The 25,910-nt window shown below is 35.3% G+C and overlaps 1 protein-coding gene across 7 annotated transcripts in view; it reads left to right on the top strand.

Moving 5' to 3' along the window:
* Positions 1 to 25,910, top strand: part of LOC120772521 (GTP-binding protein Di-Ras2-like) — a 94,552-nt gene that overhangs the window by 25,554 nt on the left and 43,088 nt on the right. For 6 of the 7 annotated variants that reach the window (XM_040101183.1, XM_040101182.1, XM_040101181.1 and 3 more), the window contains 2 exons: positions 15,189 to 15,356; positions 22,892 to 23,010. In XM_040101183.1, the coding sequence (XP_039957117.1) occupies positions 15,189 to 15,356; positions 22,892 to 23,010 (287 nt within the window). The remainder of the gene's footprint in view (positions 1 to 15,188; positions 15,357 to 22,891; positions 23,011 to 25,910) is intronic. The other variant, XM_040101179.1, reaches the window with a different exon arrangement.

Genomic DNA, 25,910 nt, shown 5'->3' with positions numbered 1-25,910 from the left:
CTAAGTTGGTAGGACTGTCCTTAATTACTATGCCAAATTTGAACGCGATCTGTCAACCAGTTTCTTTACAATAGCTGATTAAATTGGTACACCTCAGTAGTGCGTTGCGATTTTTACAATGATTAAAAATATCAAACAAAGCATTTGCTTCAAATATTGTATTTCTAACCAAATATCGTTGCGAATGTTGGAAAAGGCTTACAGTAATTCAGTTTTATCAAAAACATAAGCCTACGAGTGGTATAAAGCCTTGGCATGGCATGGGTTTATGAATTTGACATGCAAACATGTCAACTATCATCGGAATGGAGGGAAAAAACGCACCAAACCAAAACAAGTTATGAAGGGATAAGTTCGGGTTCAACCGAACATTTTATACACTGTTATGAGTAAAACACGTTCTCTTATTTTCCTAAACCAGACATAAACTTTTATTCCATTTCAAATACAACATTTTCACTTAAGAGGTTCGTCAAGTCTAGGGTTCTAAAATTTTTGATTAACTTAGTTAATCCCATAAAGAATTGAGATACTCAAAGCATATCGGCACATAATTGATTTATCAGTCATCGTTCGACCATTATCGATTAATTTTAATTTATGAATATTGTCTTCTTTAGGATGCCCACGCAGTGGACATTCAAGGCCAACCCGAGCGTAAATTCGCATGTTAAATGGAAAAATATACTCAGCTTGGCTTTAAACTTCAACTCTGTGGCACTGGTGCTGGTAGTAAACATGAGGCAGCTTTTTTAGCCGCCGGATCACTGCATATACATATGTATATACATACCATATTTCGATCATAGGCTTTTGGAAAGCCGTCGGACTAGCTTCTAATACATTAGCAGGGGTTTCCATAGTTAACATTTTCACATAGGGGTCTTCTGAAGCAGGGCAGCAGTGGATAGTATCACCAGGAACAAGCGACTTTACTTCTGCTAGGTGTCAGGTCGGAAACTCATCGATGGATGATAAGATAGTGGACGAGTTTGCCAAGAGCGGTACACGCAACCGAACTGTAACCAACATAGGTAAGCCCAAGCATTGGCTTTACGACGATCTGGATAGCTTCCCCCGGCGGGTACTGCGTCGAATACTTTCAGAGCTGGAGTGTTTTCGTCCATCGGACAACATGACCTAACCAACGTAGCACGCTGTCTTTTAATTCGCTGAACTTTGTCGATGTCGTCGTATATCTCGTACAGCTCATCGTTCCATCGAATGCGGTATTCGCCGTGGCTAACGCGCAAAGGACCATAAATGTTTCGCAGAACTTTTCCCTCGAAAACTCGCAACGTCGACTCATCCGTTGTTGACATCATTCCAAGACTCTGCACCATACAGGAGGACGGGAATTATGAGTGACTTATAGAGTTTGGTTTTTGTTTGTCGAGAGAGGACTTTGCTTCTCAATTGCCTACTCGGTCCGCAGTAGCAAGAGTTATCCTGCGTTGGATTTCTAGGCTGACATTGTTGGTGGTGTTTACGCTGGTTCCAAGATAGACGAAATTATCTACGACTTCGAAGTTATGACTGTCAACAGTGACGTGAGTGCCAAGTCGCGAGTGCGACGACTGTTTGTTTGATGACAGGAGATATTTCGTCTTGCCCTCGTTCACTGCCAGACCCATTTTCTGTGCTTCCTTGTCCAGCCTGAAGAAAGCAGAACTAACGGCGCGGGTGTTGAGGCCGATGATATCAATATCATCGGTATACGCCAGTAGCTGTACACTCTTATAGAAGATGGTACCTTTTCTATTTAGTTCTGCGGCTCGAACTATTTTCTCCAAAAGCAGGTTGAAAAAGTCGCACGATAGGGAATCGCCTTGTCTGAAACCTCGTTTGGTATCGAACGGTTCGGAGAGGTCCTTCCCGATCCTGACGGAGCTTTTGGTGTTACTCAACGTCAGTTTACACAGCCGTATTAGTTTTCCTTTAAATTGGGTGTAGGTGTTAAGATCTCTGCAAAGATAATAAGACTTTTCGATATGGGTATGCAGTGGGGCATTTCTTTCCCATATCCCTCAAAAGCATTTTTCTCAGTTTTGGTGTTAATTAGGTTCTTGTTACTTTCATACAGGCTGTTAGTTGACAGTGCTTGTTCTGATATAAGATGAAATCTGTTTTCATTATGAAGAACCGACTGTGCAGAAAACAGGCAATTGAGAAGCAGACCTTCTCTCGGCGAAAAAACATTACACTTTATTAGTCTTTCATTCCTGTCCTATAATACGACAGCAGCAACATGGACAATTACAACCCAAAATGAGAAAGTACTCAGAACATTCGAAAGAACTGTTATTCGCAAAATATTTCGAACCGTGCACGTGACTGATGAGTGCGAAGAAGTTGGAATCACGAACTGTATGAACGAAGCGGCGTCATAAATAAGCAAAGCACATAAAATTACAACGAATGCGCTGGTTAGGCCATGTCATTCGCATAGAAGACAATGCTCCAGCGAAAAGCTCCTTAGACCATAGACGCATGCGTAGACAACCGAGGCAAGGGCGCCAATAAATTTAATGCAAAGAGCAAGTACATAGCGTCCTTTCTACGCTAGGGATGTACAACATGCGTGACCTCACAAAATATAGAGGTAACCGGCGAAGTTTCCTTTTCTTGACTCAGACCCACGGTTATAATGCCAAATAAGAAAAGAAGCTATATCAAAGCCTCAATATCGAACTTAATGCTCCATAAGCTGAGTACAATGTTCAAATTCATTACAAATAGAATACATATTTTATTGCTTCGATATTTTTTCTGAACACTTTCACTACCAGAAGCAATATTCATCCGATGACGGAGTTCATCTAATTTTCTGAATATTCGATCTGCGACTAAATAACTGAATCAGTATTGCGCCTCTGTCATGTCGTCGGTTAAAATTTTTTCAGCAATTGATGTATTTATCGGGTTCCTATTCTACAAAAGTACTATAAAGATTGAGGGAATGCTGCCACCAATGTCAATGGTATCTTTGGAAACCCGAAATAATCTGCTTCCTAAATTATTCTCACATTTCTTTGGCTTTATTGTCGAGTGTTTGCAGTCTTCTCCTATAGCTTAGTTACTTAATTTCTCAGCATGCAGCAATTGTCTTTGGCTCACATTTATTGCGTATATGTGTGCGTATGTTTGTGACTGTTTATCAGGTTACAAAAGCAAAAAATCATTATATGATATAATGCTTCCAAGCAACATGAAGCGGCAACGCATATTCCTGCTTAATTGAATTTCTCGCTTATTTTTTACTGCTGTTGTTGTTACTATGCTTTTGTTTTTGTTTTGTAAGTTTTTGTTTATGTATTGTAAGTTTTCGCCTAGTATACTCCTAAAGGGATGCACATCTAATGCTTCAACTATTTACCATCTTGGCAACAACAAGGCTTACAAACACAAAAGAAAGTCATTCACATACATCCCTACATGAAAACACATACATACTATATAGTCAAGTACTTAACTACATTAAAGTTTGTCTCGCCACGTTGCGCACTGTCGGCAAATCCAATCACACATACCAACACATTCACTTGGAAGACAATTAAGGAGAGAAATTTTGTCTGCAAACATCTTTTACATGACACGCTCGACACGGAATAATTATAAAGCGTACAGACACAAGCACTCGCGTACGCAGGCTTTTACCGTTATTGACAAAGCTTTCTAGTATATGTTGGCAATTCTCGGCAACACACATATTAACAATCTGCCCTTAAACATTTGCTGACTCTGATAAGAATGTATTTACTTAAATATAGGTTAGGGTGCTTCATTTTTAGATACAATTATTTTTCAAGTGGTTGTTTGTTACCCCTAAAACTAATAAGTATATAGAATTATATACATATATATAATTGATCAGAATTAAAGAGCGAGTTGAATTCCGTATGTCTCTCTGTCTTTTTAGCGAAATCAACAACCCCAAAGTCCAACCAAGGGGTTGTTGAACTCGCTAAAAGTAAACAAAAAGGTCACTGACCTCGGAATAAGTAGAGGTCTTCGAGAAGGTTTGTTGAATCGACTAATAGTACACATTACAACTTTGCATTTTTTTTGCTGTTCATGGGATTAGAGTCCCATACTTTTGAACACTGATTCTTATGTAAAAGTCAATTTTGAAAAAAAGTTGGTGGAAAAGCACAAAAAATGGGGTTTTTGGAAAAAAGTAGTTTTTTTTTGGATTTTGAGCGACAACTTTGAATTTTTTTTGCTGTTCATGGGATCAGAGTCCCATACTTTTGAACACTGATTCTTATGTAAAATTGAACAAGGAATCGAATGAAAAAGTCAATTTTGTAAAAAAAATTGCGGGAAAAGCACAAAAGACGGGATTTTTGGAAAAAAATGTTTTTTTTTTGGTTTATGAAAATTTTTGGGATTTTGAAAATATTTTTATCAGAAAGCTGAGATTTTTTTACATAAAATTGGATAACTGCAAAATTCTTTTCACTCAATTTTGAGGTCGTTAAAAAATAAAAGAAATTGTCATTTTTTTGTTTGATCACAATTTGAATTGCGCGCCAAAAAACAATAGAGCAACTTTGACCACTAAAAAGTTTACAGATATTCTTATTTTGGTCTATATTATGATATTCTAAAGTTTCGTCAAAATCGGAGAACCACGGGTACAAAACCATGTCGCCAATTGATGAAATGGCCCATGTATATTTTGAAATTTAGAAAAAAACAAGAAAAAAAATTAACTTCTGCTGCACCGAAGCTAATATACCCTTCACAGGTACATTTATTTTAGTAACTATGTGTTCAGTTTGTATGGAAGCTATATGCTATAGTAATCCGATCTGAAAATTTTTTTCCGAGATTCTATTATTTACTTTAAGCAGTAATCCATGTCAAATTTCGTGAAGATACTACTTCAAATGCAAAAGTTTTCCATACGAGCCCTTGATTCCGATCGTTCGGTTTGTATGGCAGCTATATGCTATAGTGAGCCGATCTGAACAATTTCTTCAAAAACACCTCAGAATAAAAAAAAATATTTGTCTCAAATATTTTCTCTCAAATTTCGTACTTCTAACCAAATTTCATATGCGGAATCGTTGCAAATGTTTGAAAAGTTGTATCAAAACATAAACCTACGAGGGGTACAACGCCTTCAAAGATGACCGAAAGATGGTTGAAGATATACCTCGTCTTAACGACCTTCGACCCCTTCTACTGATGAAAATATAAAAAAGTGAAGGAAACGGTGCTTGAAAATCTGCAGGCAAGAGTTAGAGAGATTGCAAGAGAGTTCGACATCTCGCACGAGTCCGTTCGAATGATTTCGGTTGATATTTTGGGTATAAAACGCGTTCTTACACGACTCATCTCGTTAAAGCTGAATCTTTTTCAAAAACAAAACCGTAAACAGGTGTGTTTGGATATGGTTAATTGTCGAGAACGGCCGGAATTGTGTTCTTCCAATTCATAGATTTTGTACGATGATAAATAACCTTCGCAATCGAGCCATGATTAAGCGAAGTTAAAATCAAAGAAACAATGAATCTGGGTGACCTTTTTTTGATCTTTAAACTGAAAAAGATGATCCATGAAACCCGTTTTCAGTCGATAGAAGAGATAAAAAAACTTCGCTGAAGGAGCTGAAGGCCATCACAAAAAGTGCTTACGAAAAGTGTTTCGAGAACTGAAAAAATCTTTGGCATAAGTGTATTACATTTTTTGAAGACAAAAAAGTATTGATGAATATTTAAATATTTTGCGCTTAATCTACAATTTCCGGGTACTTTTTTGCCACAACTTATACAGATTCTCGCTCATTTGAACTCTTTCTATTCTCATGTCAGTGCGGTTAATTTTCCTTCGCAGAATTGGGAGAAAATGCACAAAAACTTAATAGAGATTGAAATGTGAGACGTTTAGCTATTTTTATTTGCGTTTTTCTTTTGAATTTTAATTGTGTCACTCTATGCTTTGCTATGTTTTCCAATTTTATTTCGCTTTTAAGTTCATTTCAACCAAGTTCATTCCAGAGTAACCGGCATCTCTTTTATGGTTTTTTTCATTGTAATTTATAAAATCGTAGATTATTGGCCTTTCCATTGCTGGATGAGCGAACTCTATTCAAATTTAATCATCGCTTTAAGTCGTACATGTTTTCGTTTTACGAAAGTCCTTCACATCCCACAAATAGTTGCCATGTGAGAGCGTCGTCATGTAAACCTACTTTCAGGACACTTCTGAAACACATACGTTTATATCCAGCCTAGTCAGCGCCGACGACGATGGCAGTTAAGCATTACACCTCCCGCTCACCGTCCGCCTAATGCTTGTAGACTTGTTCGTTGACCGCAATTGCCACGACAGCCTATTTCACACTGATAACGATTTAAGAAGCTGTTGCATGTCGTGCCTCATTGCCGGTAGTCTCACTTTGCTGGACACACGCTTGCTAAATTAACCAATTGACACCCATTCGCATTGGTGCGCCACAATTCCAGACCCATCAGGTGAGGTTTATTGACATTCAACCGCGATTGTTGACATATGTATACGTTATAAATTGATAGTTATTTGTACGAGCCTTTGTAGATAAGTGCCAAATTGCATATATTAGAATTTAATGGCAGCACTAAGCCCAGTTCCAGTTTCAACGTGGATATTCAGTCACTAAAGCACCAAATTTTGTGTCAACTATTTCAAGACTTGCATGAAAATCTGCGAAAAAGCTCTAACTCAGTTGGAACTTGCACAGAAAAAGTGAGTTGCTCGTTCCGGGTGCGCTTGAAAGAGTTCGCGTTTTAACTTCGACTTCAACCTAATGAATTTCAAGCCCACAGTTGTACCTCCAATATCATCTCTACTTTGCTACACAAATTTTTTGCAGGAAGTGTTCCTTTGAGAGTTTAGAAAACTGTTCGTTGATTTGTGGTACAAGACATTGTGTTATTTACGATCTCACGACAGCTCTTTGGCAGAAAGTTTTCATATACCAAAATATTCATAATCAATTTCTTTGTATTTCGGATTTAATTCCAGTATCTTTCCATAGAGAAGGTACCGCACTTAAGACTATAGTAAAGACACAGAAACTGGGTTTAATACATTCTAAAATCATATATATCTGGGGTAGTCTAAAAAGTCTTTTCGTTTCTTAAAAAATTTCTAAAACTTATTTTTTTTATTTACTTATTTTGGTTGACCACGTTTTGCCATTTTTCCGCTAGAAACATTATTATATCAGTGTAAATCGAAATTTTGAAATTTCCAGAACGGAAACGAGCGACCCGATACAGCATCGCCTCCGTAAACTTCACAAATTTCATTAGCGGCTTGCACGGCATTCTTCCCTTTTTTATACAAAAAATTCAATATATAGTAAATTTCTACATTATTTTCACTCCCTTTTTTTCAACCTACCCGAATTTAACTCCCTTTTTGGTTAAATGAAGCTTAAAACCTCATCTTTCTAACACCATATGGTACGATACAATATAATTGGTAGCACTGGAGATATACCACAGCAACCACATCTATTGACAAAATACGAAAATACTTTTTCGACTACCACATATGGCTAGATATATTACGCACGCCCGTAGAAAATTGAGCTTCTCAAAATAATCTAAGTTCATATTTCATGTAAATGGCTAATGTATGCTCTTGAATACTTTTTCCTTTGAAACAGAATTTCTAAAAGAAAGTGTCAATACGATCAGTTCATTTGCGTATGAAGTTCCGTGAGGTCAGTTACCTTTTTATCATTTACAATAAATTTTCCGCTAGTTTACCTATGATAAGTAATTCAGTAATTAGTTGGCTTCCTTCCCAGTTGCATTAGAATATTTTGACGTTAAACTCAGAATCACTGAGGAAGAAAGGGTCCAAAACGATATTGGCTCACATCATGAAACAAAAGTAAAAATATTCAACAGCTTTCTCTTACCTTTTCTTTTGTTGTTTGCTTGATGGAACAATGGTATTGTAGTGGTAAAAAAAATTCTTGGTTTTAAGGCTGTCAAGGCTTAAAGATGGTCACAGTCCAAGAGAACTGCTAAGTCTCACCAGAGCAATCTTCGTTTTAGGGGGTTGAGATTCTGACACTCTAAGTTTTGCGACAAACATTACTTAACCATCCAGTGTTCAAGGTCTAGAGTGACATGGATCATTAAGTACTCTGAAATTCTTTATAAAAAATGCGTTGGATTATATTGGTTTTGGTAATTTCAGAACATTTACAATTTTCGAACGAGCCAAGATGGATTTTAAATAATTTTGTGTCCAATTAGTTTTCGATTTACGACTTTCATCACGTGTACAATCTACCACATCACACAACATAAACAAAACTTGATATAACGGTACCATAATTGTCGAAGACATATGTATTTTACAAGTAATGAAGGGGTAATTTCGGGTGCAACCGAACATTTTGTACTCTTCCAACTTTCAAAAATCAAAGCCAGCGAAATAATTTAAGGTGTAACACCAATCATACAGGTATAGAGTAAAGTCAGCCGGATGTTGGAAATCCTTTTTAATATTTTCATCAGTTGAAAAGGTCGAAGGTCGCCCAAAACGAGTCATTGTAGACTTTTTACCACTCGGAGGCTTGTGGTTTTAATTAAACAGGAACACCGCAAGCCTTTTCCAATATTTGCAACGATTCCGCACACGAATTTTGGTCAGAAATACAAAATTTGAGAAAAATTCTTGGCAAAATACCTTCTTTTGAAATACCATTTACTCGGAGACTTTAATTACAATTTCTGGGTCTGCTTTTGTCACAATGCATGTAATTTTCTGCTTGATGTATGAGATGATGTGTTGTCTCTCAGCCTCGCTTTCCATTTTCGAAAGCAACACATATAACAACTTCTAAATGTCTTGTAATTCTACTTACAACTGGTAGTCGAAAGAAATTTTTCTGTAACCCAAAATTATATTCAAATTGAACTAAAAATCACTTGTCTGTGATTTCCCGCTGATTGATTCGCTTGTGGAAGCATCAATGCGAAAAGATGATTATGGTGGATACAACTGATGTGACTGTATACCAAACACACATCATGATATATGAGTTAAATGAAGCGCAGCCAAAACGATGCGATAACGTTATCGAAAGATTGAATAAACAATATTTGAAAATAGCAAAAAAAAACAAAAACAAAAACAAAAACAAACAAATAACAAAATTGGTGCAAAAAAATAAAGTTGTTGCACAAAATATATGTGGCTGTTTTAGAAAATAATTGTTCTTGTTGCATAACGTAAATGTTGTTGTTGTAATAATAATGAAAAATCGCACATCACTGCGGTTCAACGGAGCGTATGAGCAACATAAAACAAGCGGCGCGATTCGAGATATGAGCTTCGAAGTCCATATATTTTTGAGCATTATTACCAATTTGCGTGTGTGTGTGTTTGGGTGTTACCAGATATCAACCCAGAAGACGTGTATACAACTTTCTCAATGACTGTCAAAGAAAAGTCTACGCGACATAAAAAATGTGTGTAGCAACAACAACATTTGTACATATAGACGGCGGCACAAAGCTGCGTTGATCTGTAAAGTGTGTGCGCTTTATGTGTAAGTGCGAATATGTGTGTGTATTTGTTTAAGTAAATCTCTATTAGTATGCAAATGACGTCGGAAACGTTGATTTTTCCTCAGACTAAGACTTTTGTATGTGTGTATTCGCCAGTCGTTGAGAAAGTGTGGAAATATGTGCCTAACGGCACTTTATTTCCCTTTTGGCGCGTGACTTCCGCGCTTTTATACTCAGTCACTTATTATTTACTTCCTCGCTTATAGTTTGCCGTTATAATTGAGCATGTGTGCACATGTTGGCGTTTCTTTTCGTAATTTCCATTATCATTTTCTCATAAAATATGCATTTCAACAAACCGAAAAATAGTTTAAAATGAATTATGAAAATTTATGGTTTCAATTCATAATAGAAAATAACACTTGTACATGTGCATAAGGGTAGCACTTATTTTAGTTGTATGTAGAAATAAAAAAAAAAAAAATAAAAAAAAAGTCCAAAAAACGAAAAAAAAAACAGAGTACACAAAAAATATTTTTCGAAAGAGCAAATAATAAATTAATAAAGTTAAAGTGTTTAATATTAAATATGAAAAAATGTGGTCCATATTTAGAGATAAAATTCGATATCATTCAATCATATAAAATGCAATAAAAACCTTTGCTGATGTGAAGCTATTATATTCACAGCTTCAAGTTTTCCTTACAAAGAGTTGGTTTTATTCGTACCGTTTGTATGGCAGCCATATATAAATAAATAATAAATTTTTTCGCAGATTGCATCGTTACTTTGGAAAATAAACCATGCCAAACTTCGTACAAATATTTTTTTTTTTTAAATGCAAATTTTTTCCATATAAAATTTGAGTTTGATCGTTCAATTTGTATGTCAGCCACCTGCAATGAGCAGCTTCTTCAAGAGGAAAACTGGTATGCAAAATTTCAGTTCGATACCTCCAAACTTGAGAGACTCTATTTATAGACGGACAGACAGACGAACATGGCCAAATCGACTCAAGTTGCAACGCTAATCATTTGTGAAATGAAAGAATTTTTTTTAATCTTAAAATTCAGAGTCCCATATTTGTCACAGACAACGTGCTTTGACTGTGTTTGCACAGAATCACCTTTATGGCTCTTCAATTCCTCTTTTTCCATGCCACTCTAATAAAAGGTAACTGCAGCATATGTGATAAATCAGGTTATTAATCTTTTATAAATTTCCTTAAAATTCGTACATATACACATAATGTAATATATCTACTGAAAATTTAGCTCATCTGCTGGTTTTCGCCGCTTATCCGTTAATAATAAGCGTAAATGATGCAAAGCAAGTTCAGATCTTGTGTCGAAATAGCTGTAATTAATTGAATCAGTTTACTAAAATGGTTACAAGTGATTGATTGAAATAAAATACTTTATGAGCAAAACTCGTACGGTGGTTGAAAATAGTTTGTAGTTCATTTAAAGGATATTATATTAGTAATTCAAATACTAAAATTTTTGTGATTTTTTCTGCATGTCAAATATATACATTGCCAAATATTTTTCAAAAAGGCAAGAGCAAATATTCAAACTGATTGCTTTGGTTTAAAGTAATTTGTTATACCTTCCTTTACTGCTTAACCTTTGTATCTATGCAATGGAAGCCGATGGACTATTGCTGTTGAGTTATTATTCGTTAGCCGTAAAGCTCTTATTTTCTAATATTCGTACAAATCTTTTCAGCAATCGACACCTTTGAAATCGATCTATCCCAAGGCGATGTGGGTTAATAGAACTTTCACCAAAAACAATCTCGCCTACTTTATCTTATGGTCAAAGTGTTTTTTTCTTTACTGGAGTAGCAATATCTAAACTGACTAGTCTGGCTCAAGTCCCTGTATGGGAAACTTTTTTATGTCACAAAGTATCTTTATGAAATTTGACACCAAATAATATCTAGAAAATTTCTACAATCTCCGAAGAAAAAATTTAGATTGGATAACTATAGCATATAGCTGTCATACAAACTGACGGATGAAAATCAAGATAAAGATCATTTTATACTCCTTTATTCTAAAAAAATGTGGAGGGCAGTATAGCTGTTTTGCAGCCAAAGTTAACGGTCTTTTTGTTTATTGGTAGTAAAAAGTTCTTAGAAAGATTTTTATAATTATTAAATACACCACATCAGACGTTTGGAGTTTTGCTCCTCGTAGTCTTAGAATTAAGCCGTTTAGAAATAATGTCTTATTCCCTTAAAACTTACTTTAAACACTTCAGCGTAACCGTAAAACACCCCATCAACGGCCTTAAGGCAGATAAATTGTTCTTTTATTATTGTTGTCTCATTTTGTTTTGTTTTCAATTGTCTCTCAGCCTGTACTTGTTCATACTTGTAGCACAATTTCCTTGCAATTAATTTAAATTTGCAATGCCAACCACAAGCATACGCACACCTTGCACCTGCACTCCATATATGTATGTACGTATGTGTTTGTGTACGTAAATAAACAGCTTTGAATGTAGACAGCAATCAATGCCTTTGTGGCATTTAAAATCACGGAATCACAGAATGTTGGCATAATTGCAATTTGTTGCACGCGTAATTGTTATTAATTGCAAAGCTTTCAAGGTCTAGGCCAGGCACGCAAATGCAATAAAACGCCTTCACAAAAAGTTGGCTGCTCACTGCAAACGAGTAGAGAAGATGCTGCTCAACAAAGGTAATATATGTAAGCGCTCTGCCATTTTTGTGCAGCCAAGACACCAATGCATTTGCAACACTCTTTGAGATATTAAAATAATTATTTTTCATATAAAATCAATTGCAGGTAGCGCTGCGTTCAGGTGTTTGTATGTGTGTGTGCGTTGGTGTAGGAGAAATCTAATTATTAAGAATTATTAGCATGCACACTAATTATTCTAGTGCTTGTTTTTAATTTTCTTTTAATTGTTAAAAATAATAACAAACGCAACGATGTATTGAAAAAGTTACTCATACGCCGTGTTCATATGCCAATTTTTATACCCAAACTAGTCAATTAGGTCTCGAGATACCAGTCAAGCTGCTCATTTGTCGAAAACGTTAATATCGGACCACTATAGCATACAGCTGCTATACAAACTGAACTATCAAAATCTAGTTTTTGCTTTGAAACTGCTTCATTTGCGAGGATATTTTAGCTTCGGCGCAACCAAAGTTGACGGTTTTTTCTTGTTTCGAAGGACTTCCAGCTATTTTCCGTACAATTTTTACCTGAAAAGAAACTTAGAGCCAATATTTCGGCCAATAAATCTGCTGAATACTTAACCATTAGCCACATATTCAGGATAAAGAGACGAAATGTTAATTTTGCACGACGTCTAAGTGATTAAAATGTTCTAATATTTATTCCATGTAAAACTTTGCTATATTACATACACTTCGGTGAAAACGAAGTTGACACGCTTTGACGCGAAAATCTCTCAAAGTCATAAAATATTTTTATGTATACTCATACAAGAATTTAATCTAAGATATTCGATAATTTCAGACTTCCTGCATTATAGATGCTGCTATTTATGCCTAATTTGGAATATCCCAATGCAAATAATCCAGTAAAAGTTTAAATTTTTGTTTTTCAGATTCAAACAAGAAAAAACGTTAACTTCGGCTGCACCGAAGCTAATATACCCTTCACATGTGCATTTCTTTTAGTAACTATGCGTTCAGTTTGTATGGAAGCTATATGCTATAGTTAACCGATCTGATCAATTTATTCGGAGATTACATTGTTGCTTTAGAAAATAACATGTACCAAATTTTGTGAATATATCTTGTCAAATGTGAAAGTTGTCCATACAAGAACTTGATTCCGATCGTTCAGTTTGTATGGCAGCTATATGTTATAGTGGTCCGATATCGGCCATTCCGACAAATGAGCAGCTTCTTGAAGAGAAAATGCCGTTTGCAAAATTTCAAAACGATGTCTTAAAAATTGAGGGACTAGTTTGCATATATATAGACAGACGGACAGACAGATGGACAGACAGACAGACGGACATGGCTAACTCGATTCAGTTTAACATACTGATCATTTAAATATATACTTTATAGAGACTCCGAAGCTTCCTTCTGGGTGTTACAAACTTCTTGGAAAACTTAATATACCCTGTTCAGGGTATAAAAAGGTTACTCCAACGCTATGTGTACATTACATATAAGCATATTTTTGTTTATTTTTTCTAGCCTCTTTAAAAGATTTTTCTGCAAATTAGTTTATTGTGTGCCCACTAATTTTAAGAATTACTTAAGCCTTAGTAGTATCTTCAAAAAATAAAATAAATAAATGTTCAAATGACTGTAAGTAAACTAAAGACTTAAAATATTTTCAAAAATTATTCTTCATGATATTTTATTAAAAATTGCCATATCTGCAACTTTTTTTAGCAAAATATGTAAACTGTTTGTGTAAAGATTTATTTATATATTTAATACTATATGTGTACATGGGCTAAGCCTATCAATTTGGAATTCTTTCAATATCAATATTAGTTTTTGCTATCATATATCCGAGTTACAATAATATGCCCAATAACAATAATCCTGAAACTGTTTTGAAATCGATAAACACTAGTACCATAGGTCACTCATACGCCGTGTTTCCATTGAATAGGTTAGGTTAGGTTAATCTGGTGGTCCAATAAGCCACGCAGAGACCAGTTTGGCCCTTTGTGATTCCAGATGGAGTTCAGTTGCTAAGTCCAAGAGGAATAATCATCGTTTAGTATACCTCAGCTGGACGCGGAACTTAACAGACTCTACGGCTTCACTATCGGTAACTCCGTCGACTATTTCATTGCCCTCGATGCTTTTGTGGCCTGACACGCAGTAAAGGTGAAGTTGCCTACTTCAGGCAACACTTTCCACTGCTGACCTGCTTCCCAAGACTCTTCTGGCCGATGTGTGATAGGAAGTTACTGCAGTGATTGCTGCTTGGTGGTTTACTTAAATTTCCTACAGGTGCATTAGAGGCTTTCACAAAGATCTCAGCTTGAAATCTTTTGCAGTAGTTTGGCAACGTTTTCGTGCCATCTCTATAGATGTTTAGAGTGTTGCGCCTAGCTAGCATATCTTTACGCCAGACATCTTCTTCTATGTTTCCTTTGAACCTTATTTCCAATTGAAAATTGGGATCATGTAGTTGGTGTTTTCCCATCCATCATTAACCACCGAGCTATGCCCGAAGTTTCTATATGTAAATTCTCTTGCAGTTAGTATTCGTCTCGCAGCTTTTACTCCACAGTTTTGAGCGAAGAGGTCGTTATGTGGCAAGTTTAGTACCATTTCAAGAGCCACTGATGGAGTGGCTCTTAAAGCTCCTGTTATGCACATCCCTGCGAGCCTCTGAACCCCTTCCATTGGATAAATATTTCTTATAATTATTTCAGTTTTTTTACCGATTTTTTAAGCAAAGGTACTCCGAACAGATCGGCTTGAGAGAATAAGCGGAATAAAATATTCGAAAGCATTATTTCTGTTGAAAATTTCGCTATATAAATTCGACCTGCCATATTATTTAAATAAAAATTAAATGTTAAATTGTTATATTTTGAAAGATTATTTTTTTTACAAATATTATTATCAAACTTTTCATTATTACGTGCAAAGTACATCCAATTTATTATAGTCTTGTATTGGCAGGTTGACATTTTAGACACTTCCGGCGATGTGCAATTTCCCGCTATGCGCCGTCTGTCCATTGCCACCGCCCATGCTTTCATACTGGTTTATGCGTCCACGTCTGCGTCGAGTTTTCAATGTGTCAAACAGTGTTTTCAGGAGATACGCGAGCAGCGCACCGACTATCAGGTGAGTTTTATTGTTTGTGTATTGCTTTCAAAAACAATTGCAGATTGGAGGTTGAGGGGTATAGAAATTACATTTATCATATTTTAAGGTATCCGGTTATGTGTTTCTGTGACTTACGTCTCCCTGTGGTGGTCAGCATGACAGATAATGGATACATCTAAAAGCAAATATCATCGATTAGTAGAAGAATGTAGGTCGTGATTAATTAAAGCATTTGATAATAAAAAATAATTTTTAGCAAAACTATAAACAAAACAGTATGATTAACTTCTAATTTTTACCACAAATTACCTTGAAAAACTTACACCTACTCAAAAAAATCATAAGATTAATCATGAGGTTATCTTTTCGATTAGATCGCTTCACTAGTTTCCAAGCAATCGTGTTCACGTAGCCTGAAAATGATTTGCCAAGAAAAGCATTGTGGAAGATTGAAGCAGACGACCACTTTGATTCTATCTACACTTTTTTTGGGATTGCCTTGAAACTTTAAGAAAATATTCTGGACAAATCTTCGTATTAAAACAAAATCATTTTTGAAATTTCAGAACCCATGTAACCCCTTCAGTGTGATTAAACTTCCTTTTTTCAAATATGTTCATATAATAATACATTCATACCATTCTTAATTAAATTTGAATCATACTAAAAGTGAATATATAAATCTAAGCAGTTTTCTAAGGAAAGTCAGTAGTAACTTCGCGATTTTATTTATTGATTATTGACCGTGTACCTCTGAATTTTGTCAACAACCCCTTGAATTTTAATTTAAAAAGTTCTCTTTTTATTTTTCAGTCGAAAAAATCTCCACAAAAACCCCAGAATTAATGCCCTTTCATTCTATTCCGTGAGGATCTCTCTTAAAATTTTATAGATTGTATGAACAAATCATCGATGCGATAAGCCCTTATTCTTAATATCTTGAAATTTGTAAAATATTTGGTATCTAGATTAAAGCTTAAAATATCCGTGTATACTTAAAATATCAACAAATAACACAAAATGGATGGAAGATACCTAAAACAAAAGAGGCACACATAATCATGGCACATCAAGTGCTATTCGAGCCCAATAGACAACAGGGCTGCACTCCTTCCTACCTTGACCTTTATTGAGTTTAGAGTAGAAAAGATTTAACTCTTGTTTCATGAGCTCATAACTCGATTGACTCACATTCGTATGACGTTCAGAGCCAAGAACCACTGTTTCTTTTTCTGATGTCAAATTTCTTTCAGACTCTAGATTGGCTTGCTTTGTTTTAATCAAACTATTTGTAATATAAATTTTTGTCACTAATATAAAAACATCCATTCAAGATCAAACTTGACTCTGACGGGTTCAATTAAAGTGCGTACTCTATGCGTGTGTAAATTATTAATTATTTATGTGACTGTAAGTATTTGGGTATGTTTACAAAAATATATTTAAATATATTTATGAATTCATCAGACTCCATTATCTTAGCTTTATTCTCTCAAAAAATATAATTTATCATATTTCCAGCACACTTTCTAAATTTTCTGGAAAAGAATTGCCAAAAATAATAAAAAGCAAAAGCACGCAAATATCAAATCAATAAATATAAGATAGTGCTAAGTTCAGGTCAGACCCAAAATTCTATTCCTAATTAATTTATACGAATTAAAGGCTTATGAAATATTTTCAAGACCTAACTTTATTGTAGTGAATATAAATTCAGTTTCTTTTGAGGCGATTGTGCTCACTTTGATTCAAAAACTAGCCTATGCTGTAAGTCATCCAATACTTTTATAAGGGAATCTCGTCGATATTCCAAATATCCACTTCGTATTCAACCTTATATAACAGTATAGTCAAAACATTGATGCTTTAATTGATATGAAATGTCCTCATTAACTTTCAGTACCATATCGCACTAATGTACCAATATACATAAGTATGTATATGTATGGTTACGTTAGGTGAAGAGGTCGATCTTAACAGCAATCTCAGTTGAACAGCTTAGAACCTTAGCCATCGTAATACCTATCCTACTCTAGTTTAGAATAGATCATACGATTCTCACAAATCAATAAAGCCCTTTGAGCTTATCACAAATTTGTTGCGATGATTAACGTCCGTTTCGGCTATGGCGTTCAGCAAGACTTTTAGCCTGAATGTCTATTGAATAATGTCCAGTAAAAAACATTTCGATTGCGGCTAGCTGAACTTTGCTAGGGGGAAGTAGTTCAGTATATTTCCTACTTTCCTCTCTAGACCAAAAGGGACTTGCAGTCGCACAACAGCGGATCGTCAACCAACGACTGCTAAGTGCAGGCGAGGACCATTGGTTCACTGCTGGAACACAAGTTGACGATGAGGATCCAACTCAGCGCCATTCCGATGTGAGTAGGGCAGGGCTCTGCTTTTGCCTCTGGCAACTTCATTGACTTTCACGTTCCAACGATTCCGCTGTGACCCGGCAATGATGCAAGTTTCCAGTAACGCAGTTGAAGTAGGTAGAGCTTCCCTACCGCAATATATTGCTGTTTATAAACTGGCATTAAGTTACGAGTATATTGTTGATGTAGTCTGTATTGCACCAGAGTGTAGCAAGTGTAGTCCCTCTGTCAGCCAAACACGCCATAGAACATTGTAGGCTTCACTACGGTTTCACAACACCATCTTTGCTGACAGTCCCGCCTGTTTCCTATAACTCTCCTAATTTAACATAAGCCAACCGATCCTTACTCTCTCCCCAATATTTGGCTTCTATGAAAGTTCCCTATCAAACATGAGTTATAAGTCCGATATCGGACAAGTGCACGACTTCTTCGGGAGAAAAATACTTATACAAACAGACATACAGCCGAACATGATTAAATTGACTCAGCTAGTCTCCGATCATTTATATATATGTACATTTTATAGGGTCTCCGATGTTTTCTTCTGTGTTCTACAAACTTAATATACCCTGTTCAGGGTATAAAAATCAACTTTCCTTCCACAGCATGAACTCGTCTTGAATTTAATTTCATTTTAAGCGAATGCCGCAAACACTCACTTCCACATCCTTATGTACGCACCTTCGTCGTTTATTTATGTTTTAGTTCTATACATTAAAATGCACTGAACATGTGTCTGTGCTTGTGCGTTTGCCACAATTCCGCCACAAAAAGTAATTAAAAATTGCAAGCAATCAATTTGCGAATCAAATACAAAAATATTTAAAGGGAAACTGTCAATAAATATGTGTTGTCGGAGAATTGCGTTCACCGTTCACTAGACGTTTACAAAAACATATGAGTTGTCGGTGTGGAAAAGTCATTAAATTCGCAATTTTAATCCGTCAATGACACGAAAAGAAAATTATTACGAATTTATTTCGATTTACAAGCGCATCTTTTTACACTCACACACACACATACCGACTAAAACCGAACAGTGTGTCAATTAGTGTGCTTATGTTTACAATAGGGGTATTCAGACCGAACTTGTTAATCTGGAGGTTCGTTAGTTGATACTTCGTTAAAACACTTAACCAAGAACATACTTTTTGCTGTACATCAGTAGTGGGTGTAAATTTTGTTTCAAAACAGCTAATTCAATTATATTAAAAACTTACTTTTGAAAAATTTGTCAGAAACTAATTTGTAATAGACAGCAAATATATTTTTATACCCTGAACAGGGTATATTAAGTTTGTGACGAAGTTTGTAACACCCAGATGGAAGCGTCGGAGACCCTATAAAGTATATATATAAATGATCAGTATGTTGAGCTGAGTCGATTTAGCTATGTCCGTCTGTCTGTATATATACGAACTAGTCCCTCAGTTTTTAAGATATCATTTTGAAATTTTGCAAACGTCATTTTCTCTTCAAGAAGCTGCTCATTTGTCGGAACTGCAGATATCGGACCACTATAACATATACATAGCTATCATACAAACTGAACGATCGGAATCAAGTTCTTGTATGGAAAACTTTCACATTTGACAATGTATCTTCACAAAAGTTGGCACAGGTTATTTTCAAAGATAATAATGTAATATACGAAAAAATTGTGCAGATCGGATTACTATAGCATATAGCTTCCATATAAACTGAACACATAGTTACAAAAAAAATGCTCCTGTGAAGGGTACATCAGCTTCGGTGCAGCAGAAGTTAACGTTTCTTCTTGTCTTTTTTTTGACATTACCTTATATTACTAACAGAAAAGGATATTCTAGAGTTTAATTGAGGCACCACGCATACCGATATTTTTCCTTCACATACAGGCATACTATTATCAGAGACGCAGACTGAATTGCAATAATATTTTTCACAAATTGTGATCCATATATTCGAAATGTGGGGGATAATTATGCTCCGATTTTTACAACTTGGTGCAGCATAGCACACTGGCACTATTTGTAGAAAATTTCATCTACATATATATATTCATTGCTACTTAATTTATGTACTAAAAAGAGAGAGAACCATATGGAATTTAAATTCGTGCCTTGTGGGAAGTAGGCATGATTTATATATATGGGGAATGGGCGGGCTTATAATCCAATTTTTTTTTTCAGTTTAACACTGCGGTAGAGCTTTTTGTAGGATTTATCCTCATATTAAAGCCTTAATGGTATAGGAACCAATTAGTCTAATTATGTCCTCGCCTCGTAATCCTGATCAGTTGTATTAAGAAAGAAATTAGTTACATATTATATTATTTATTAAAAATATTTAAAATTAAAAACAACAAACAAAAGACATTCAGCTATGAGGTCGATTCATAAGAGTCCGACACGAATGGAGATGAAAAAGTTATTATTTTTATTTCTTTTAAATTTATTTGATTTACACTATAACATGAAATTAATATTTTATTTAATTTTTTTTTTAATTGAAATAGGAAGTTTAGTCACGTTATTACTTTAAAAACAATAAAATCGACTGGTTTTGTATAAGCACAGGAATCCTAGTTTGTGTTTTACTCATTAAACGTAATAAATTAAAAACTATAATTATTATTAGACAATATAATTTACTTTACTTATGCTTACTAAAAACATAAGAAAAGTTTTAAAAAAAGTTCCGCACAATCGAAAAAGTCCGAAAAAAATTAAAAAAGTATAGTCTTAAGCTCTACGTGGCTACAAGTGTCACACCATAGTACACTACCGAAAAGCTACAACAACGGTACTATGTTATCGACCGTCAAAACGATTTACCATACACTGCCGACCGGAGACGCTTTGCTACGTTTGTATATTTTTGTGATAAGAATCGCGTTCTCTCGCGACCGGCATTTCTTCCTTTTTTCTCTCATGGACTCAAACCGATGATATGTGCCGGCATCAAACCATCAGCATCAAAAATTTTTCTTAGAGACTGCATAAGTATACCTTTTTATTGAAATAAATAAATAATAAATTTTATTAGGTCAATCTTTTAACATATATAACTCCATGTCTATATCGATTAATTTTAGATGAAACAAGAAAAAACGTTAACTTCGGCTGCACCGAAGCTGATATACCCTTCACAGGTGCATTTCTTTTAGTAACCATGTGTTCAGTTTACATGGAAGCTATATGTTATAGTAATCCTATCTGAACAATTTCTTCGGAGATTATGTTATTACCACAGCAGTAATCCATGTCAACTTTTGTGAAGATATAATGTCAAATGTAAAAGTTTTCCGTACAAGAACTTTTTTCCGATCGTTCAGTTTGTATGGCAGCTATATGTTATAGTGGTCCGATATCGGCAGTTTCGACAAATGAGCAGCTTCTTGAAGGGAAAATGACGTTTTCAAAATTTCAAACGATATCTTAAAAACTGAAGGACTAGTTCGTATATATACAGACAGACAGACAGACTGACGGACGGACAGACGGACGGACAGACGGACATGGCTAAATCGACTCAGCTCAACATGCTGGTAATTTATATATATACTTTATAGGGTCTCCGACGCTTCTGTCTGGGTATTACAAACTTCGTGACAAACTTAATATACCCTGTTCAGGGTATAAAAAGCAACCGTTAGGTAAACAAAACTATTATGCTCTGTTGCAACACGTGTAACTAACATAAATTTATTTATATTTTGTAATATAAGTATTAGGGTGTGTCATTCTGAGTCAACCTTTTTTTTCAACTGAAAAACAGGCTAAAAACTTTCGAAAATGTAAAAAAGAAAATCACTCGAAAGAAGAGCTCTTAATATTAATATTAAGAGGTGCCTGTTTCAAATTTTCTGTTTTCCGTATAAATTACATGGAAAAAAATAATTTTTTGTGGTGGTTATTGTGCAGAGGTTATTATATGTGCACCCGATGGCAGCCAGTAGGGATGGTAAGCTCGATTCCGATTCTACTCGAAAATCGAGTTTTCTCGTAAATAAATCGATTTTTTGGAATCGATCTTCATTAGTCGAAGTCGATTAAGAACCGATTCTTGACATTCGAAAAATCGACTATTTTAGCTTTGGCTTGGTTGTTTTTGTTGTCGGCTCGTTTTTTTTCTTCCATTCCGATGATTTTTGACTTGTTTGCATATCAAACTCATAAGAAACATGTTACTTCGGCACTAAAGATACTCTCCAAGAATGTAAGATTGAAATTCGCTCGATCCAGCATGTCCAAAGAGACCATTTGTATACAATACTTTTCAAAAAAAATTTATCGGGACGTGTCCAGCAAGAACGCATACCCAAAATACCCACCAAAATCATTCGAATGGACTAGCGAAAGATGTCGAGCTCTCTTGCCATCTCTTTAACACTTATCTGACAATTTTCAAGCACCATTTCTTTCACGTTTTTAATATTTTCATCAGCTGAAGAGGTCGAAAGTCTTAAAGAACGAGGCATGTCTATGGGGACCAAAAGAATTATTGATACGATTCAAGCCATTTTTGACATACATACATAATGTTATTAGGAAAGGATTATCTCTGAGTTTTAATTTCATATTTCACACATTGACCGATACTTTCGGTAAGAAGTCAACTATCGATACTGTGGTCCGCTTATTTCGCAGCGAGGATCATGAACCATTGGGTACGATTTGGGTAGTTTTCGGTCATCAAGAGGCACTGCTCGTGCAAAGCTTTATCTCGTTATACTAATAATCTGTAAAAGTGCATCAGGTGAATTTTGAAATTGTATTAAATGTGAAGGAGGCGCGGTTGTAGTCAGGTTTCGATCATTTTGGCAATATAATAAAGAAAATTAGGACTTTTAGTTTTTAACAAAACCATTTTATAGGGAAGAGATGGGTTTATCATCCTATTTCACCTATTTTCACACAGTCGTAAGAAAGGTTAAAATAACAGGTCCTGTTTAAATTTGGGTGATACGGCTTAAATGTTTTAGAAGATGTATACATTCAAATCGAGTCATACGAAATATTTCTCTCTAAATTCCAAAACAGACCATCACTTATCGATTTTTATTTACTGCTATTTCACTTACAAACTAGACTAAACGTATTCTCAAATCTCTAAACTCACAAACAGCACAAGCGTTTAAATACACTTATTTTTTTACCTTTCTGTTCCTTTTCATGTCATAAATTGCAGCTGCCAAAAGATATACCCATTGTTATCGCCGGCAATAAATCTGATTTGGCCAATACACACAGAGAGGTGCGACTGGAAGAAGTCACGGACTGGGTCTATTGTGAGTTGCCGCGACTAAGGTGAGTTCAGCCAAATCTAAATTTATTTGTAAACATTAGTCTGTGTGTCTGCCTCTGTGTGTGCATGCGTGTGTTAAATATTTTTGTTCATCATAACGGCATATTTTTGCGGTATTAGTGTCTGTAAACACAACATATTTTTTGATACATCTCTGATTGTTGCTGCTTGCTTCGTGGCGTCGTCTCGGTTTGACAGATGTGGTAAACCCAAAACGGCTTCAGCTTCCAGCGGTCGGTAACACATTTTATTGTGTGTAGTATTTATATGTACTAAATTGTGTTTTGAATAAACGTGTACATCTAGATGAGATAAAAAATTCGTTTATTCGAACATACACACGCCCACAACCGGGTGAGCGTGTTGCGATTTTCAATTGACTGGGATACTGTTATGCAAATTGCCGGAAAAAATATGTTGCAGCCGATAACAGTTAATACGCTTGATTAAGCGTAACAACGAAAGCGAAATAAATGCTTGAGTGCATGCGTACTGCCTGTACAGGGTGGTTACTTTGGTAATTTAAATATGTAGTAAAAAAAAACTTTCGTAACTGACTTCGTAATATTATTATTTATTTTTTATATGTATATCGCTAATAACATTTCCCAACTTATTCTTACCAAAATACGAACTCGATAGTTATCCTAAAAACTTACTTAAGTTACTTACTCGTTAAAAATGTCAGTGCCCCAAACTCGTACTCCTTTAGGAGACACACACTTCCGTTTCCCTTAACTGCGTTCTCTGTGTCTAAGTTTGCATGAAATATTTATTCTTTCGACTTTAGAATTAAAATATTTAAATTATGAATTTTCCTCTCGGGCAGAAGTATTGCACCACTTTCCGGTTAAGATTCTAACAAAAATTATAAAATAATGAGTAAGAAAGGGCTAAGTTCGGGTGCAAGCGAACATTTTATACTCTATAAAACTCGTAAAAATCGCCGAATACACTTTATATACTTCAGAAAGACTAGCGTATACTAAAAAATATTGATTATTTTGATGTAACATGTGGCGCAAATGTCACTGACAGTCATGCCAAACTTGAAAAATATATTTTGATGAATGGGTTTTCTCTCGAAATTTAAATCAAAAAGGCCTACTTTTTTTTACTCACATCACTAAGAGAAAGCGGTAAGGCAATTCGCTTTTTGCACGCCTTTTTGAGATCCACAATTCTATATTTCGAAAGTTGTGTGGAATATGTCTTGGAATACATCCAATTAATGAACAAAGGAACAGTAAAATCAACATCTTATATTTAGAGCCGCGCCGGTATCCACATAAATTTTACAACTACGCTAGAATAGACATACGACTGTATTGCAACAGGTTCTCTAAAGAATTGGACAGTTTTTATTAAGTACCCAATTTCACCGTGTGATAAATTAATAATCACAAAAACATGACAGTAAAGAAGAAAACAACAAACACGGATAATAACGAAAAGAGTTCCAGCACGAAACCACATTGTCGCTTTGGCCACTTGAATTCACCTAAAACCGTTTCAGTGCTCGCTCTAACTTTGAAAACTTAGATTGATTTACATAAGCAGATACATGGAGCGATTTATAGCCAGATGTAGCGCCATACCATAACATCGCTTCTCGCTTCCACTCTGACCTTAGTCTTAGTTTCATTACTACGTTTCGCTTCATAGACGTGAGATCACATAACTTAAATACACTTTGTAAGTAAAGTTTTAATTCGATAGCTTAATTGGCTTTCGATTTACAAACTGTAAAGTGTGATCCATTTCGGAATTCTCCATTTTTTTAGCAAAAAACACAGAATCTCCAAATTGAAGGGGGAATTTTTATTAGCATGCGAAAGAACATTTTTTGGCATTTATTTTTTGAAGATTACCTTTTTCGAATGTTGGCCGCTTTGCTTCTAAGCTTGAATCGAAGCGGGATTGTCCGCGTAGACATATCCTCATAGGAAAAAGTCTAACGGTGTAATATGACACGATATTGGTGGCCAATCGACCGGCCTAAAGCGTAAAATTATCTGCTCACCAATGTGTTCTTTCAATGAATACCTTGATTGATGCGATGTGTGGGAAGTGGCGCCGTCTTATTGAAACCAAATGTCGCTGAGATCAAAAAGTCGGTAATCATGGTGAGTAATGTTATCACCGGCATCATTTTTGAAGAAATATTGACACAAACCATACTAAACCGTTGTTTTTCTGGATTAAATGGCAGCTCTCTTCTGGTTGATTTTCGTCCCAAATGTGGCACTTTTGCTTGTTGTAGCATTGCGCCTGAATTGGGCCACATCGCTGGACAAAATTTGTCTCAATGCCACTTCCAAGGTCCTGCACAAGCCTTATTTTGTACGCTTTCAATTAAAGATCTCGACGTAAAATGCGTCAAGTTGTTCTATACGTGTGTCCGAGTTGCTGTGAACGGCGCCGAATCAACTCGGTCGAATATTATCCAATAATGATTGTTGAATAGTTTGCTCAGTAGGCCGATTATATTGACCATAAATTGAGCGAAGCGCGCGAAGCAAACTATTTCCAGAACGACAATTTTCGCATTAAATTTTAAGGATTTGTTAACGTTGTTCAAGCGTAAGTTTTTCATTGATGAAATGCCAAATATTTAATACTGAAAAAAACAACATGACCGAACTCACGCGAGGTCTGCCAAAAAAAGGTTTTTGAAAAAGTCGCTCTATTTGGATCACGCGTTATAATGAGGGAACTAGATTAAATTTTAAACTGTTATACAGTATCTACCAATAGATAAAATACACAATTTTACATAAATGCTTCAAAATCCAAAATATCATGTTCTTGAGGTGTCTTTCATGTATGAAGTAGGTAAACCGAAATCTCAATGTGCCTGAACGTCTAATCAGTGGCCTTAAAGTCAGTGTTGAATCATGAT

The sequence above is a fragment of the Bactrocera tryoni genome, chromosome 3, assembly GCF_016617805.1.
Source record: "Bactrocera tryoni isolate S06 chromosome 3, CSIRO_BtryS06_freeze2, whole genome shotgun sequence".
Taxonomy (NCBI): domain Eukaryota; kingdom Metazoa; phylum Arthropoda; class Insecta; order Diptera; family Tephritidae; genus Bactrocera; species Bactrocera tryoni.
Note: the sequence above shows the minus strand (reverse complement) of the source record. Positions and strands in the feature narration are given on the sequence as shown.